Source organism: Xyrauchen texanus, chromosome 33, assembly GCF_025860055.1.
Source record: "Xyrauchen texanus isolate HMW12.3.18 chromosome 33, RBS_HiC_50CHRs, whole genome shotgun sequence".
NCBI classification, from domain to species: Eukaryota; Metazoa; Chordata; class Actinopteri; order Cypriniformes; family Catostomidae; genus Xyrauchen; species Xyrauchen texanus.
This window is the reverse complement of record NC_068308.1, coordinates 9,129,546-9,147,777: the sequence shown is the minus strand read 5'-3', so window position 1 is coordinate 9,147,777 and position 18,232 is coordinate 9,129,546. Positions and strand designations below refer to the sequence as shown.

Here is an 18,232-nt window from a genome sequence, read left to right as displayed (position 1 = left end):
ATCTAAAACTAATTTATTTTACTTACCAGATATCATATGTGTGAGTTTTGTGCCATGAATTGTATTTTTATATATATACATATATAATAGCCGTGGCCAAAAGTATTGGCAGTGACATACATTTTGTGTTTTGCAAAGTTTGCTGCTTCAGTATTTGTAGATAATTTTCACATGTTTCTGGTATATTGGAAAACAATGATATGCGTTTCATAAGTTTTAAAGGCTTTTATTGGCAAAAACACTAAATTTATGCAAATAGTCAATATTTACAGTGTTGTTCCTTGTTCTTCATAACCTCTGCAATTCGCTGTGGCATGCTGGATATCAGCTTCTGGGCCAAATCCTAACTGATGGCGATCCATTCTTGACTTATTAGTGCTCATATTTGATAATATTTTTGGGCTTCTGTTTGTCCACTCGCCAAAATTTGTGAAAAATTTAAATGTAAAGATCTCCGAGCCACTTCATTATCACTCTTGCCTTGTGACATGGTGCTCCATCATACTGTAAAATGCACAGATCATCAACTAATTGCTCCTGGATTATTGGGAGAAGTTGCTCTTGCAGGACGTTTTGATACCATTCTTTATTCATGGTAGTGTTTTTGGGCAGAATTGTGAGAGAGCCCACTCCCTTGGATGAAAAGCAACCCCACACATGGATGGTCTCAGGATGCTTCACTTTTAGCACAACACCGGACTCATGGTAGCATTCACCTTTTCTTCTCTGGACTATCAATATTCCAGATGTCCCAAACAGTAGGAAGGGGGCTTCATCAGAGAAAATATCTTTGCACCAGTCTTCTGCTGTCCAATCCTTGTACTTCCTGCAGAGAGAAATGGCTTCTTTGCTGCCCTTCTTGACACCAGGCCATTGTCCAAAATCTTCGACTCACTGTGCGTGCAGATGCACTCACACCAACCTGCTGCTAATATTGAGCAAGCTCTGCACTGGTGGTGACTTGACTTGGTGGTGAGCTGACTCCTCAGGAGACGGTCCTGGCACTTGCTGGACACTCTGGGACGTCCTGAAGCCTTTTTCACTTCAGTTGAACCTCTCTCCTTGAAGTTTTTGATGATCCGGTAAATGGTTCTTTCAGGTGCAATATTCTTTGCAGCAATTTCCTTGCATGTGTGGCCATTTTGATGCAAAGCGATGATGGCTACACGTCTTTCTGTAGAGGTAACAATTGCTAACAAGAACACAATGATTGGAAGCACTCCTTCACAACTTTTATAGCAATCAGTCTGCTCTTATAATTCAATCAGAATGATAGTGATTTCACCTGACTAGTACTCGTTCACACTTTCCCAGGTGCTGCTGATATGATTAGTGAAATGATGTTAGCTGGTCATCTTGTGCCAGGACCAAAAAACTGTGAAATTTGGGTTTTTGTGATAAAGTAAACTTTTTTGGCCAATGAAGCTTTTTGAAATTATTTAAACTGCATCTGATCACTCTGCACAATAATCTATAAACAATGTGAATAAATACCACAACAACTGAAGCAGAAAACATTGCGAATCACTAAATCTATGTCACTGCCAATACTTTTGGCCACGGCTGTATATATATATATATAAATACAGTATATATTTTTTCTTTCTAATAGGGGTGTGCAGCAAAGCCATTATCTGTATCTGTTAATATGACAAAATTATTTGGATCTATATCTGTATTCAGTTAGAAATTAATGTGGGCGTGGATTAATCACCAGAAGTGTGTCAAAACAAATTTTAAAATGTAACTCTCTTACATTTAGGCCATAGCTTCTGTATATAAAGTATGCCTCGTATAGGCCTATTTAAATTTTATTATTGTTATTATTATTAGTAGTATTTATTTATATTATTGATATATTCTTTATTTTTTCTCACCAGATGAAGCTGAATATGTAGGTTACATAAACTGTGGAATATGTTGTTAACTGAGGTTTCTCCTGGTATTTAGGACCTTAATATCTTCTGAAACAGAAATGTAAGTGTATAACAATGCTATTCTGGAGGCACAAGGTGTCAAGCAAATGTAAAATTGAAAGCACACATTTTGGAGTGAATATTAAATACAATAAATATTTAAAAACATTAGAATAAATTACTATAGCCTACAAAACGAAAGCACCATATTTCTTTTAGAACGTTTTATGATATTCTCAAGGCTTATTTTTGTGTTCATATATTTTGTGGAGGACATAATTCATTATTTGAATTACATGTGCAAAATTTGTGAAATGCAGTGGAATACATTGCAAGATAGAGCATCTATATATTTTTAGAAATTAAAAGTGAAAAAAAAATGTGCATGTGCATGTGTTTTATTTTTTTTGGAATCCTCTGTGTACAGGAATATTCTGAATTGATTTAAACTCTATCAAGTATTTAAACCTATATGAAGCATTTAAAAACAATTGGGAATGAGGGATTAACCAGATAATTACCTTAATCAGTAATGTGGATATAAATGTGATAAATGTGCAAAATACATTCAAGTTCAGCTATAAAATCATCACTTCTCTGGTCATGAATTAAACATTGCGCTCAGGTTGATACATAAATCTTCATGGTTACTGTTGTAACCTCCGTTCCCCGAGGGAAGGAACGAGACGTTGTGTCGAATGAAGTGACACAAGGGGTCTTCCTGGGACACCAAACGTACCTCTGAACCTGAGAAAAGGCCAATGTCAAGTTGGCAGACAGAATTTGCATGCCCCGTCCCGGACATACGGGTATAAAGGGAAGTGGGGCAGCGAGAGCCAGACAGGATTTTGCACTGAGGAGCTGAAAATAAGGTACGGCCATTTACAGTGGTAGGTCTAGTGCTGTGGCAGGAGGGATACAACGTCTCTTCCTTCCCTTCGGGAAATGGAGGTTACAAGAGTAACCATGATGTTCCCCTTCTGTCACTCACTCAACGTTGTGTCGAATAAAGTGACACAAGGGGTACCATATAAAAACGCCACAACGCCATGACAGGTGCAAGCAGGCTACTGCGTGCTAGAGGCAACTGTGTCGGCTGCATGTAGCCCTCCCCAAAGAGGTGTAACATACAGACCTTAGGTTCACCGCACCCCTGAGAGGGGGAACAGGCGCTAGATGACTAGCATGGGAGCAAGCCCGGCAGCCGCAACTTTTCTCTCACTATGTCTCTCACATAGGACGTGAAGCAGCTGGGGATATCTTAACGCTATGAAATGTGTCGGGGAAGACGATCTTTCCCAGTCCTATTCTTTCAGGGGGAAATGACCCTGCGGAGGCCACATCCTGCCCAGTCTAGGGGGAGGTAACATGTGGGTTGTGAAGCCGTACGTGGGAAATGGCGCAGTGGTAGGTCCAGCCTAATGAGGGGGGACTCTACAAGCACGGCGACCGGGGCAGCGGGGCTGTCCTAGGGAAACGCGGGTCCGCCGATAGGGGGACCGTACCACGTGAAATACATCACTGGGTAGTTTGCCTGAAAAGGGAACTAAGCCTGTGGAGCCCGACCCCAGTACAGTGCATATGTGACTCGTAGTGGGTCTGGCCGCGAATTGCTCAGCTGAATTTGCCGGTCAGAAAGCTAGGGAGGAGAACATCCAGGGGGTGGCACTTAGTGGCTAACCTGGAATAGAAGACGCACTGGATCAACTTGGTGAAGGGCGCTTTGTGCAAGCGGAACACCTGGTTGGTTGTGCCGCGTTACCGAGTTCTACCGGCTCGGGCCTGACAAAACACAGGACGAGACAGACTCAACCCTGAGATTGTAAAATCTGGCAAAGGTATTGGTTGTTGCCCAGCCCGCTGCTCTGCAGATGTCTGCTAAGGAGATGCCATGACCTGTTCCTAGTCCTCCCTGATCTTGCGGAGCACCGGTAAATGAAGGCTCACTGGGGGAAATGTGTACTTGCGCAGCCCCCGGGGCCAGCTGTGTGCCAGCGCGTCTGTTCAGAGAGGAGCTCCTGTCAAGGCGTACCAGAGCGGGCAGTGGGAGTTGTCTTGGGAGGCAAAGAGATCTATCTGTGCCTTGCCGAATAGGTCCCATATCAGCTGGACCATCTGGGGGTGGAGCCTCCACTCTCCGCTTTGTGAAACCTGCCACGATAGCGCGTCCGCCATTGTGTTGTGGTTGCCAGGGATGTGAGTGGGGCGCAGTGACCTGAGTCGCGGCTGACTCCAAAGGAGGAGATGGAGGGTGAATTGTGACATATGACGAGAGCGCACGCCGCCTTGCCGATTTATGTATGCTACCATCGCGTAGCTGTCTGGACGGATCAAGACGTGCTTGCCCTGGATTAGTGGAAGAACCCTCCGTAGGGCAAGAGATACAGCCAACAACTCTAGGCAGTTGATGTGCCAACGCTGCCGGAGTCCTGTCCAGAGGCCAGCGGCAGCGTGCCCGTTGCACACGGCGTCCTAACCCTGTCATGGGATGTCTGTGATCACCACGACACGTCTGGACACCTGCTGCAAGAGGACTCTGGTCTTGACTTGAGTCTGACTCAAGTCTGTAGCCAGTGCTGAAGCAGTCTCATATGCATCAACCCGAGCGGCAGGGCCACGGCTGAGGATGTCATATGCCCCAGGAGCCTCTGGAATTGTTTTAGAGGAACCGCTGTGCTGGGCTCAAAGAGAACGAGGCACCTGAGCACTGACTGAGCGCGCTCGTTGGTGAGACGCGCTGTCATTGAGACCTATCTCTAATGCCGAGAAAAGAAATGCTCTGAACCGAGACGAGCTTGCTCTTTTCTTCTTCTTCTTTTTTGCCCGAGCACCTGGTCCCTGTGTGCGCACGGTAACTCTCGAGAGTGAGCCAGGATAAACATGGGCTTTAATTAACAGTAACCAAGGGTTAAATAAAGAAAATAAAATACTTTTGCAAGAAATCAATTATCAGAGAAATAAACAAGTGAACAAATGAAAAATTAACAGTGAGTGAAAAAAATGGATTGATAGATTAACTGATAAATATATCAATAAAGAATTTATCTTCTCTTTTCTCATCTATCGTTCTTCAAAATCGATATATTTCTTTCCGTTTTTGCCATTCTTTTATCAGGAAGACTGGGTATAGTTGTGACATGGGGAAGGTTTTACAAGGGCTACATCTTGGTAACAATAATAATTGCAGTCAAAAGACTAATTACATTCCTGTGTGTTTAATCTACAAGTGGTGTTGTATTCTGGTTTCAAGCACCGTGTTTAAAAACCTCTTAAATTAGATATGATATGTGAATTCTGGAGTGGTGGTGGCGTAGTGGGCTAAAGCACATAACTTGTAATCAGAAGGTTGCTGGTTTGATCCCCACAGCCACCACCATTGTGTCCTTGAGCCAGGCACTTAACTCCAGGTTGCTCCGGGGGGATTGTCCCTGTAATAAGTGCACTGTAAGTCTCTTTGGATAAAAGCGTCTGCCAAATGCATAAATGTAAAATATAATGTAAATAAATGAATTCTACCCCCAAAATTAGTTATAAGATCATGAGCATGTTGTCACATTTTTATCGGGGCAGGTCTTTTAAAAGTCTTAAATGCATACAATTAATTAAAAACGATATGTGTTGGCTAAAACAATATGTGATGGTAATTATATTTGTATACGTTTTCTTTTCCATTTTTGTATTGTTTGTTTCATGAATCAATTTGTGCTTCATTTTTGTTGCTGAAAAGCCTGTAATAAGTTGTTTAATGCAGACATTGATTTGAAGAGGGCATATATTTTGTTTTGGTGGTTGTGAGGGGGTATGTGCCATCACAAAAGGTAATTGTGTTTTCAATGAACTGAATTTTTTTATTATTTATATATTTTATTTTTTGGGCAATATCAGTGAAAAAGCTGTTTTGTAGCCAAGACTCCAAGGTATGTGTCTATACACAAACTGACTTTCCAATATAAACCTATATACCCTGAGAAATATTTATTCTAAAAAAATATTCCCAGCACATCCTTTTGAATGTTTCTGAATCTTGTATCTGCCCATCCTCGCTTGGTCATGATTGATTCTTCTAGATTCAGACACGTTGTTGTACTGCATCTGAATGAATGTGAGTGATGTCTTTTTAAGCCGAAGATTAGATTAAACATCTTTTGAACTTCCACTACAGAAGTGTTTTATTTTCAAAGTGGTGTGACTGATAGACGTTCTTACCCCATCTGGCTTGCCATCGGAAGCTGTGACCGTTAGCGTGTAGCTATCCGTGATCTCTCTGTCCAGTGTTTTTGCCAACAACAACAGTCCAGATCTGCAAGCAAATACCATGTTAAAAGCCTGAGGATAACAGAGCCCAAATGTTCATCTGTTTTAAAGGAATAGTTAACATAAAAATGAAAATTCAGTCATCATTTGCTCACCTTTATGTTGTTCCAAATCATATGTCTTTCTTTCTTCCCTGGATCACAAAAGACATTTTTTACAATTATAGGGACTGGATGCAAGGAGGATGCAAAAGCATCATGAAGATTTATGTGTAATATTCCAAGAGTTCTGAAGCCATGTGATTGATTTGTATGACAAACAGACTGAAATTTATGTTGTTATTTACTGAAAATCAGAGTGATTTTAAAGTAGCTGAAGTAGCAATGTGAATAAATAGTTCTTAATTGGATCTTTTCAATGAAAGAGTAAATCCATCACAAAACCAGAGTGAACGATTCGTTCACAAATCTAACCGATATGTTCAACTCACTGACTCAAAGATCCGGTCACAGCAGCTCACTGCTGGGTAAAATTATCACTAAATATCAACATAAAATTAAGTCTGCTTCTCACAAAAAGTCAACAAATACCTTCAGAATACTTGGAATATAGAACACAAGTCATATCGACTACATGTATGATACGTTTATGGTGCTTTTGCATCCTTTTTGAATCTTGAAAGCTTCAGTCCCCATTCATTGTGATTTATGGAAAAGAGCAACCAATACATTCAGAAATTTATAATTTGTGTATCTTGAAAGACATTAAGAAAGGTGTTTGGAACAACATGATGGTTGAATAACATGAGGGAGAATTACCATTTGAGAACTATCTCTTTAACTTTCCAGCAGTTAGAGGGCAAACGTGTTTAAATTCACATCATGTGGCATGGTTAAACAAAACTGGAAAATGTTATACATGCTACAGGCCACAGTCAAAATCTAGACAAAGTGAATCATTTTCCGCTGAAATTAGTTCATCAAATATAGGCTAAGTGGAATTATGTGCTGCTGAAAGAAATGGCCTGGCAATATAATCATCACTTGTAAAATTCCTAGCAAGCCTTGTGCCACTTTGAAAAGCCGAGGACATTTTGCATGTGCTTGGGGACGATTAGAGTTGCATTAATTGTTGTCAGGCAACAGCAGCCATGAGTGAAACAATGTGGTCCATTCAGATGAGATGGGACATCAAGTGCTGTAGTACACAGTGCATTTGGCCATACATTTGCATTTGTTTACACTGTAATGCAAGTATAATTGAGAAATCGCGGAATGGTAAGGGAATTGTACACCAGATTGTGGACTGAGAAAGCCCACTCTGCTTTACAAGTGTGGTACTATATCAAAAATACAATCCTTAAAAACCAGCAATGTATTTAATGGCATTTGATGACTGGAATTCATTATGGGTTATTAGCTCAGCGTGATGAATGATTCAGACAGCTTTTGCTAATTCTGAAGAGTTTTAACTGTTTAAACATCTTCCTGTGGAATTTTTCATAAAAAGGGTACGTTTTTGTGTTCCATTATGTTAATGGTATGGTGTAGCCATACGGCAACAATTATTTTCTTTCACTGTCTCACCTTTGAGAAATGGCTACAGCATAATGCATTGTTAGAAATATAAGGGCAGTCTGTAAGGTAACCAATCATATGTTGTTTTTAAGCCACATGATATTTGATTTTGTCTCCAAGACTGTTTTTCCTGCGGTCACCCTTAAGCACCATTCACATTGTCAGCGACTCGCAGCCACAAAGCAACAGGAGACCATTCATTTTCAATGTAATCTGGCGCTTTCCAGTGACAGGAGCGATAGTGACTGTTGGCGACAGGATGTGGGCGTGTCAGGAGACGAGACAAAGTTTTTGGAAAGTTTAACTTTATAATGCAAAGCCATTTAGGAGTACAAATGATGAAGCTCATGTCATCCATCTCCTGTGCGAGACTGGAGTCGAGAGCAGGAAAGATAGAGGAGAGGTGAATGTTGTCATTGATTGTACTGTTCTATATTATTTGTCTGTAACCACATGCATGGATATAATAATAATAATAAAAAAAAATATTCATGTAAAACTGTGTCAGAAATGGTCAACCTTCTGAGTAAGTTTGATTCGTGAAGTGTTAGATTGTTCATTTTGTTAATGACATGTATGGAATAATTGAAGACAGACCATTGAATTATTGAAAAATAATGCACACCCAAGGTGGTAAAAAAACAAAACAGGTCAGAGTCAGTTATTCCACTTATACCACAGTTACCACACCTTAAGACATTTGGTTTTTGTCCCTAAAACTCTCTTGTCAAATCAAATCAAATCCCTTTATTGTCACTCAACCATGTACACAAGTGCAACAGTGGGTGAAAGTCTTGTGTGCAGTTCCGAGCAACATATCAGTCATGACAGTAATGAGACATACGTACACCAATTTACAATAAACATCAGATTTACACAACACAATTTCATATCTAATATACACACAACACAATATACAAATAATAATATACAATGTACAGTATACAATAAACACAATATAGCATACACATACACACAATATGGAATGCACAGTATACAATAAAAATTGTATATATAAAATACACAGTAGGTTGTATTGTGCTGTATAGTCAGTTGCCGGTGTGTTGTTAAGAGAGAATGTCATTTATGACAGTCCAGTGTAAGATTAACAAAGTGCAGTGCTGATTATTGATCGTGAGAGATGAAGAGTTCAAAAGTCTGATTGCTTGGGGAAAGAAGCTGTCATGAAGTTGGCTGGTGCAGGTCCTGATGATGCGATACCACCTGCCTCCAGCTTTTTTCACACACCGCCTGGTATATATGTCCCGGAGGAAGGGAAGTTCACCTCCGATGTTGTGTTTGGCAGTTCGCACCACCCTTTGCATGGCTTTGCGGTTGAGGGCAGGGCTGTTGCCATACCAGGCGGTGATGCAGCCAGTCAGGATGCTCTCTACGGTGCTGGTGTTGAACCGTGTGAGGATGTGGTGGTTCATTCCAAACTTCCTCAGCCGTCTCAGGAAGAAGAGGCGCTGGTGAGCCTTCTTCATAACGACCTTAGAATGGACAGATTATGTGGGTTCCTCAGTGATGTGGACACCGAGGTACTTGAAGCTGCTGACTCTCTCCACCGGTGCTCCATTGATGGTGATGGGGCTGTGTTCTCTGTCTTTCTTCCTGAAGTCCACTACAAGCTCCTTTGTTATGTGTTGCCACACAGCCATGTGTGTATAGGGAATACAGGAATGGGCTGAGAACACAGCCCAGCGAGGAGATGTTGCTGCCCATTCTAACAACATGGCGTCTGGTTGACAGGAAGTCCAGGATCCAGCTGCACAGCGAACTGTTTAAGCCTAGGGCCCGGATTTACTCATCAAGCTTAGAGGGCAATATGGTGTTGAATTTTGGGCTGTAGTCTACAAACAGCATTCTCACATATGTGTTCCTTTTTTCCAGGTGGGAGAGAGCAGTGTGTAGTGTAGATGCAATGGCATCATCAGTGGAGCGGTTGTTGCAGTATGCAAACTGAGTCCAGTGAGGCAGGCAGCACAGAGCAGATGTAATCTCTGATTAGCCTCTCAAAGCATTTGCTGATGATGGGAGTCAGAGCAACAGTATGGCAGTAATTTAAGCAAGTGATTTTGGATTGCTTTGGTACAGGCACATTTTAAAGCATGTGAGGACTACAGACAAAGAGAGGGAAAGGTTGAAAATGTCCATAAAAACACCAGCCATTTGGTTCACGCGCGCTCTGATGACGCGGCCCGGAATGCCGTATGGACTTTAGAACTACAAACGGAGGATTGCGATGCTTGCAATGCTTTACAAAAGCACTTACTGGAGTAACAATATAGTGCGTTTGTGCGTGCGTGTGTGTGTTTGTGTGCGGCTGATTAGGGCGAAATACATTCAAACTTAAAAAGTTTCCCATATTAAAAGTTATTTTGGATAAAACAAGTCGTGGCGGTGCGGCTCTGTTTGTTGGTCGTGACACAAGTCTCAGTGTGTGTGTGAGAAAGTTTGTGTTTGGGTGATCGCGAGTGTGCTTCCCACAGATATTTCAGATAATATGGAAGCTGCTGTATTGATCAAGTGTAGCTAGCTTTGATACAGCTCAAGCTTTCGTTGCTGGTTCGAAAATGTCACTTTAGATCTAGCAACGGAGGATGCGCTGCTTTTTGGCATTAGAATAACAAGGTAGTGCGTGTGTGCACGCGAGCGTATTCATGTGAGTAAACGTGCGGGTGAGACGAGGAGCGTGAGGGTGCTTTTCAACCGAAATGTAAATAAATGTAGGACATTATAGACATTGTTTGATGTTCTTAACCAATTTACTTTAACCAATGTCTTCATTTATATGGCTATTTTGCTTTGGTAGCATGTACAATACACACTGTTATGAATACCGTCTTGTTCCACCGTTGCCCTTTTGTTTACCATTTTTGTCACTTTTGTACTCCTTAGTTTTCACTTTTGGCCCTTTTGTAACTCCATAGTCTCTCTGTTAGCTTTCGTGTTCACGTTCATTGTTTGCACCTGCCCTCATTAATTTGCCATTTTGCTTCTGTTTATCACCTTGTTATCTTGTTTGAGTTCTGTTTGCCCCTTTTTCCTATGTTCATGTATTTATACCCTGGTTTTTGGTTCAGTCCTTGTCTATCGTTGTTTGTAGTTAGCCTGGTATGTGTTCCCTGCCCGAGTTCTCTGTTTGTCTTCATCGTGTCTAGTTTTCAGTTTTATGTTTTATTTCCCCATTGAGGGTTGTTCCTTTGTGTTAACCTGTTTGTTTATTTAATAAAGTCAAAACTGCATTTGGATCCGCATCTCCTCGTCTGCCTCGTTGCACAAGCGTTACAGAACGAAAGACCAAACCATGGATCCAGCGGTTTTACGCGCCAGATACCACCTGCTCTGCCTGAGGCAAGGGGACCGTCCGATTGAGGCCCACGTCCGCGACTTCCTAGAACTTGCGGCTGTTGCGGACACCTCCCTTGTGGTCTTCTTCAGGGACAACCTGAGTGGCTGGCTGAAGGAGCGGCTGCCGCTGGCATCACGCGGCTGGACTCTCCGCGACTTCCTGGAGGTGACCCTACTGTTGTGCGGCTCCCCATTCACTGTGGGCCATGCTGGGAAGGACCCTACCTCTCCACCTACTGTGGAGACTCTTCAGCCGTCCCAGGCTCTCCCTGTTACGCCTGCCCCGGTCTGCGAGCCAGAGCCCACGCCTGCCCCGGTCTGCGAGCCAGAGCCCACGCCTGTCACCGTGAGCGAGCCAGAGCCCACGCATGTCACGGTGAGCGAGCCTGCGCCCACGCCTGTCACGGTGAGCGAGCCAGCGCCCACGCATATCACCGTGAGCGAGCCAGCGCCCACGCATGTCACGGTGAGCGAGCCTGCGCCTGCGGTCTCTACCGTCAGCGAGCCGGAGCCCTTGCCAGTCATGGCCAGCGAGCCTGAAGCCATGCTGACCAGGAACAGCGTCCCAGCTTCACCAGTCGCATCAGCCCGGAGGAAGAGGAGAAGGGGAAAGGTCTCTGCTCTCCAGTCTCCGCCTGCCGCAGCCCCGTGCCCTAAACCCCTCTTGGCTCTGCCCTCAGCGCCCAGCGAACCCAAGCCGGCGCATACCACGGTAACCCAGCCAGAGCCTGTCGCCTCAGAGGTCAGTGAGCCAGTGCCTGTCGCCTCAGAGGTCAGTGAGCCAGTGCCTGTCTACTCAGTGGTCAATGAGCCAGCGCCTGTCGCCACAGAAGTCCCTGAGCCAGCACCTGTAACCTTGACCGTCCCTGAGCCAGCGCCTGTAGCCTCGACCGTCCCTGAGCCAGCGCCAGTAGCCTCGACCGTCCCTGAGCCAGCGCCAGTAGCCTCGACCGTCCAAGAGCCAGTGCCAGTAGCCATGACCGTCCAAGAGCCAGTGCCAGTAGCCACGACCGTCCAAGAGCCAGTGCCAGTAGCCACGACCGTCCAAGAGCTAGCGCCAGTAGCCATAACCGTCCAAAGGCCAGCGCCAGTGGTCGCGCCCGTCCAAGAGTCAGCTCCTCTCGAGCTTCCCAGTGCTCCGCCTTCCGAGCTTCCCAGTGCCCCGCCTTCCGAGCTTCCTAGTACTCTGCCTTCCGAGCCTTCCGAGCTTTCCAGAGCTCCGCCTCCCGAGCTTCCTAGAGCTCTGTCCTCCGAGCTTCCCGAGTCTTCCAGAGATCCGCCTCCCGAGCCTCCTAGGGCTCCGCCTCTCAAGTCTCTTGAGCCTCTCAAGCCTTCCAGGGTTCCGCCTCTCAAGCCTCTCGAGCCTTCCAGGGCTCCTCCTCCCGAGCCTCCTAGAGCTCCGCCTCTCAAGCCCCTCGAGCCTTCCAGTGCTCCGCCTCTCAAGGACACCTCTTGGTTTTTTGTCTTTTGTCTTTGTTTTTTAGGATCGTCTGGAAGCCGATCACTTGAGGGGGGGCTCTGTTATGAATACCCTGTCTTGTTCCACCGTTGCCCTTTTGTTTACCATTTTTGTCACTTTTGTACTCCTTAGTTTTCACTTTTGGCCCTTTTGTAACTCCACAGTCTCTCTGTTAGCTTTCGTGTTCACATTCATTGTTTGCACCTGCCCTTGTTAATTTGCCATTTTACTTCTGTTTATCACCTTGTTATCTTGTTTGAGTTCTGTTTGTTCATTGGCCCCTTTTTCCTATGTTCATGTATTTATACCCTGGTTTTTGGTTCAGTCCTTGTCTATCATTGTTTGTAGTTAGCCTGGTATGTGTTCCCTGCTCGAGTTCTCTGTTTGTCTTCATCGTGTCTAGTTTTCAGTTTTATGTTTTATTTCCCCATTGAGGGTTGTTCCTTTGTGTTTACCTGTTTGTTTATTTAATAAAGTCAAAACTGCATTTGGATCCGCATCTCCTCGTCTGCCTCGTTGCTCAAGCGTTACACACACAATATAGAATACAATGTGTGTGTGTGGGCGGGTTTGGGTAGTTTACGAGGCCATTTTTTCAAAATGGTAATTAAAAGGGTATTATGCTATAAATGTGGTTTATAAGGACATTTCTAGTGTCCCCATAATATAAATTGCTTAAAAAAAAAACATACTAAACTATGTTTGTTTGTTTTTTAATGTAAAAATTCAGAAAGTTTTTGGTGAGGGTTAGGTTTAGGGGTAGGGATAGGGGATAGAATCTATAGTTCATACTGTATAAAAATCCTTATGTCTTTGGAGAGTACTCATAAGGATAGCCGCACCAACATGTGTGTGTGTGTGTGTGTGGGTGAGAGAGAGAGAGAGAGAGAGAGAGAGCGAGACCAAGGACACTTTCAATTTAAATTAAAATAAATTTAGGATATTATAGATATTGTTTGTCATTCCTATCTGATGTACTTAAACAATGTCTTTGTTTTAACTGGTTATTATGTTGTGGTAGCCTGCAGGGCTCTTTGAATTAACTGAAATAATTTGGGGAAGTGATATGGAAGCGTTATGAGGTCAAGACCTGGAACTACTTCCTAGTGTCACGGTTTCGTGTCACCCGCACCATGTTTCGTGTCACCTGCACTGTGTTTCGCGTCATCTGCACCATGTTTCGCGTCGTCTGCACCGTGTTTCGTGTTGTCCGCCCCGTGTTTTCTGTTTCACCCGTCACTAGTCACTTTCCATGTCACGCTCCCTGGTTGTCCGCCCGTGTTTTCTGTTTTACCGTTCACGCTCCCTGTCATGTCTTCCTTGTTGTCCGCCCATGTTTCACTGTCTCTGTGAAAACTACACTTCCCTTCTTCCCGTCGTTTCCGGCCCTGTCTGCGAGTTATTGTCCGCACCTGTTCGTCATTTTGTTATCACCGTGTCTGTCCATTTATACCCCGCTGTTTTCCCCTTCCGCTGTCGATCGTTGACATACATGTTCTGTGTTAACCTCTCTCCCTGCTGCTCTTGTTCCCAGCTCTCAGCCCGTTCGAGGATTTCCCTACCCTTCGTGTATGGTCGCTGTCCGCACTACTCCTGTATGTTATCCAGCATTTTAGTTTCCTTTTCCCATTGTGGACCTTTTATTTTCCCCAGTGTTTGTGTTATTTCAAATAAAGACTTTTGGATCCACACCTCCTGTCTGCCTTCCCCTCCTTCCACACAATCGCTACAGAATGATCGACCACAATGGATCCAGCGGCTTTCTTCGTGGGACTGACGCATATGGAGCTAAACATCCGGGAGTTCTCCCACTTTTTCTCCTGCATGGCCGGCTACACCGGTTGGGATGACAACCTCCTGAAGACCGTCTACAGGATTGGTGTACCTACACAGCGGGGTGATGATTTGCCAGAGATTGGAGACTACACCTGGCAGGAATACGTAAGTCTCGTCGTGGAGGAATTCGCTGCCGGGCAACCTCCTCTCTCGATCCCGGCTCTCACCTTTGGGCTCCCTGTCACGCCTGCCCCGGTCTGCGAGCCAGAGCCCACGCCTGCCCCGGTCTGCGAGCCAGAGCCCACGCCAGCCGCGGTCAGCGAGCCTGAGCCTACTCCAGCCACGGTCAGCAAGCCTGTGCCCACTCCAGCCACGGCCAGCGAGCCTGAGGCCACGCCAACCACGAACAGCGTTCCAGCGTTGTCAGCCTCATCCGCCCGGAGGAAGAGGAGAAAAGCAAGGGTCTCTGCTCTCCAGCCTCCATCTACCGCAGCTCCATCCCCAGAACGCCCCGTGGCTCGGCCCCCAGCGTCCAGCGAACCCAAGCTCGCGCATACCACGGTCAACCAGCCCATGCCTGTAGCCTCAGACGTCAGTGAGCCAGTGCTGATAGCCTCAGATGTCCATGAGCCAGTGCCTGTAGCCTCATATGTCCATGAGCCAGCGTCTGTAGCCTCGACCGTCCCTGAGCCAGCGCCTGTAGCCTCGAACGTCCCTGCGCCAGTGCCTGTAGCCTCGACCGTCCCTGAGCCAGCGCCTGTAGCCTCGACCGTCCCTGAGCCAGTGCCTGTAGCCATGACCGTCCAAGCGCCAACGCCTCCCGAGCTTTCCAGAGCTCCGCCTCCCGAGCCTCCTAGGGCTCCACCTCTCATGCCTCTCGAACCTCCCAGGGCTCCGCCCCTCAAGCCCCTCGAGCCTCCCAGGGCTCCGCCCCTCAAGCCCCTCGAGCCTTCCAGGGCTCCGCCTCTCAAGCCTCTAGAGCCTCCCAGGGCTCCGCCCCTCAAGCCTCTCGAGCCTCCCAGGGCTCCGCCCCTCAAGACCCTCGAACCTTCCAAGGCTCCGCCTCTCAAGCATCTCGAGCCTTCCAGGGCTCCGCTTCTCAACCATCTCGAGCCTCCCAGGGCTCCGCCCCTCAAGCATCTCGAGCCTCCCAGAGCTCCGCCCCTCAAGTCACTCGAGTCTTCTAGGGCTCCGCCCCTCAAGCCTTCCAGAGCTCCGCATCTCAAGCCTTCCAGGGCTCCGCCTCTCAAGCTTCTCGAGCCTTCCAGGGCCCTTCTCCCCGAGCCTCCTATGGCTCCGCCTCCAGAGCCTCCTACGGCTCTGCACCCAGAGACTCCAGAGCTTTCTAGGGCTCCGCCTCTCGAACATCCTACGGCTCTTCTCCCCGAGCCTCCTACGGCTCTGCTCCCAGAGACTCCAGAACCTTCTAGAGCTCCGCCTCCAGAGCCTCCCGAGCCTCCCTTGGCTTCACCTCCAGAGCCCTCCGCCCCTAAAGCCTCCTACGGCGCCGCCGTCTTCCTCGGCTCCGCCTCTTGAGCCTCCCTCGGCTCCGCCTCCTGAGCCTCCCTCGGCTCCGCCTCCTGAGCCTCCCTTAGTTCTGCCTTCTGAGTCTCCCTCGGCTCCACCCGCTGAGCCTCCTACAGCTCTGCCAACCATGGCTCCGCCTCCGGAGTCTCCCGAGCCTCTCCCGGCTCCGCCTCCTGAACCTCCCTCGGCTCCACCTCCTGAGCCTCCCTCGGCTCCGCCTCCAGTGGCTCCCTCAGCTCCGCCTCCAGTGGCTTCACCACCTACACCTTCCACGGCGCAGCCACCCAAGTCTCCGACTGCTCCGCCTCAGAAGTCCTCCTTGGCTCTGCCAACTCCCCCAGTGGCCACTCCTCCTCCCTGGCCTCCTAAACCTGTCCCTACCCGATGGACGCCTCCCAGGCCACCTGACCCGGTCCCCTTCTCACACCCCCATAGACTGCTTGCATGCCCTCTCGGCATCCCTGGTCTGCCTGCCCTCTCGGCCTCCCTGGTCTGCCCGCCTGCCCTTTGTACCCCCATGGTCTGTTTCTATGCTCCTTGTTTTCCCCCTGGTCTATCTGTTTTCTCCCTAGTCTACCCCCTCTCTCCTGGGTTCTTCAGTCATTGTTATGGTTTTTGTTGTTTGTTTTAGGACCGTCTGGAATCCGGTCTTTTTGAGGGGGGATTATGTCACGGTTTCGTGTCACCCGCACCACGTTTCCTGTCACCTGCACTGTGTTTCGCGTCATCTGCACCATGTGTCGCGTCGTCTGCACCGTGTTTCGTGTTGTCCGCCCCGTGTTTTCTGTTTCACCCGTCACTAGTCACTTTCCATGTCACGCTCCTTGGTTGTCCGCCCGTGTTTTCTGTTTTACCGTTCATGCTCCCTGTCATGTCTTCCTTGTTGTTTGCCCGTGTTTCACTGTCTCTGTGAAAACTACACTTCCCTTCTTCCCGTCGTTTCCGGCCCTGTCTGCGTGTTATTGTCCGCACCTGTTCGTCATTTTGTTATCACCGTGTCTGTCCATTTAAACCCCGCTGTTTTCCCCTTCCGCTGTCGATCGTTGACGTTACATGTTCTGTGTTAACCTCTCTCCCTGCTGCTCTTGTTCCCAGCTCTCAGCCCGTTCGAGGATTTTCCTACCCCTCGTGTATGGTCGCTGTCCGCACTCCTCCTGTATGTTATCCAGCATTTTAGTTTCCTTTTCCCATCGTGGACCTTTTATTTTCCCCAGCGTTTGTGTTATTTCAAATAAAGCCCGCTTTTGGATCCACACCTCCCGTCTGCCTTCCCCTCCTTCCACACAATCGCTACACCTAGCTGTGCGTTTACTTTAAAAATAATTTCACACATTTGAATGTCCTTCAACCAATCAGAATCAAGCATTCAACAGACCCATGGTATAAGACGCATTAGACACAGCTGCAGTTAATATAAAAACAATCTCCCCTGCTGAATGTTCATTTTTAGTGGCAAAACACTGGCCAAATATATCTCATCTGTCATCAGATTTTCTAAAGCCATGGCCAGATGTGCAGCCAACCAATAACATTAGAGTGATAACACAGAATAAAGAGACTAGCAACATCCAGTAAAAAACGTCGCTGACAATATGAGCTGGTCTTTAGATACACTTGCTGAAATGCTACATAAATTGCTCTATTAAAAAGATTGGTGCGTATCTTCTACATCATGATATTTCTGCTGCATGTTTGAAAAATTTATAAGATGTTGTTGGTAACTGATCAACTCCTAACAACTTCTCTCTCACAAAGTTTTAGAGAAAATGTAGAAAATATAAATGCTGCCATATGGCAATGCTGTAACACAATGAAACAAATTGCTAGGTTTTCTTTACAGTCAATCACGAGTCAATTATGAAAAGAAACTCCCACTAAATGCCATAGAAAAACAAACCAAAAAATAAACTGGGGTTTATTGCTTTGCATACCCCTTGGCGAACTTCTCCATTCTAACGTAGTGGTTCTTGTCCAGATTAAGATTCAAATGGACCAGAATTTTTGCATATAGTAAAAAATCTGTCTTTATGAGTCAAAATAGTCTTAAAGGGATAGTTCACCCATAACAAAATGTTCTCATCATGTACTCACCCTTATGTCATCCCAGATGGGTATGACTTTCTTTCTTCTGCAGAACACAAACAAATATTTGTAGAAAAAAAAAAGTCGTTACAATACAAGTGAATGGTGGCCAGATCTTTGAAGGTCGAAAAAGCATATAAAGAAAGCAAAAAAAGAATCCATATGACTCTAGTGGTTTAATACATGTCTTCTGAAGTGATATGATACTTGTGGGTAAGAAACCAATCAATATGTAAGCCTTTTTTAAAACAATAAATCTCCATTTCACTTTAAATTCCACATTCTTC

General features: G+C 45.9%; 1 protein-coding gene across 1 annotated transcript in view; it reads right to left on the bottom strand.

The window, feature by feature from the left end:
- The window catches only part of LOC127627230 (protocadherin-15-like), a 505,252-nt gene that overhangs the window by 206,457 nt on the left and 280,563 nt on the right, over window positions 1–18,232 (bottom strand). The window contains exon 18 of the mRNA XM_052103574.1: window positions 6,123–6,216. Within this exon, the coding sequence (XP_051959534.1) occupies window positions 6,123–6,216 (94 nt within the window). The remainder of the gene's footprint in view (window positions 1–6,122; window positions 6,217–18,232) is intronic.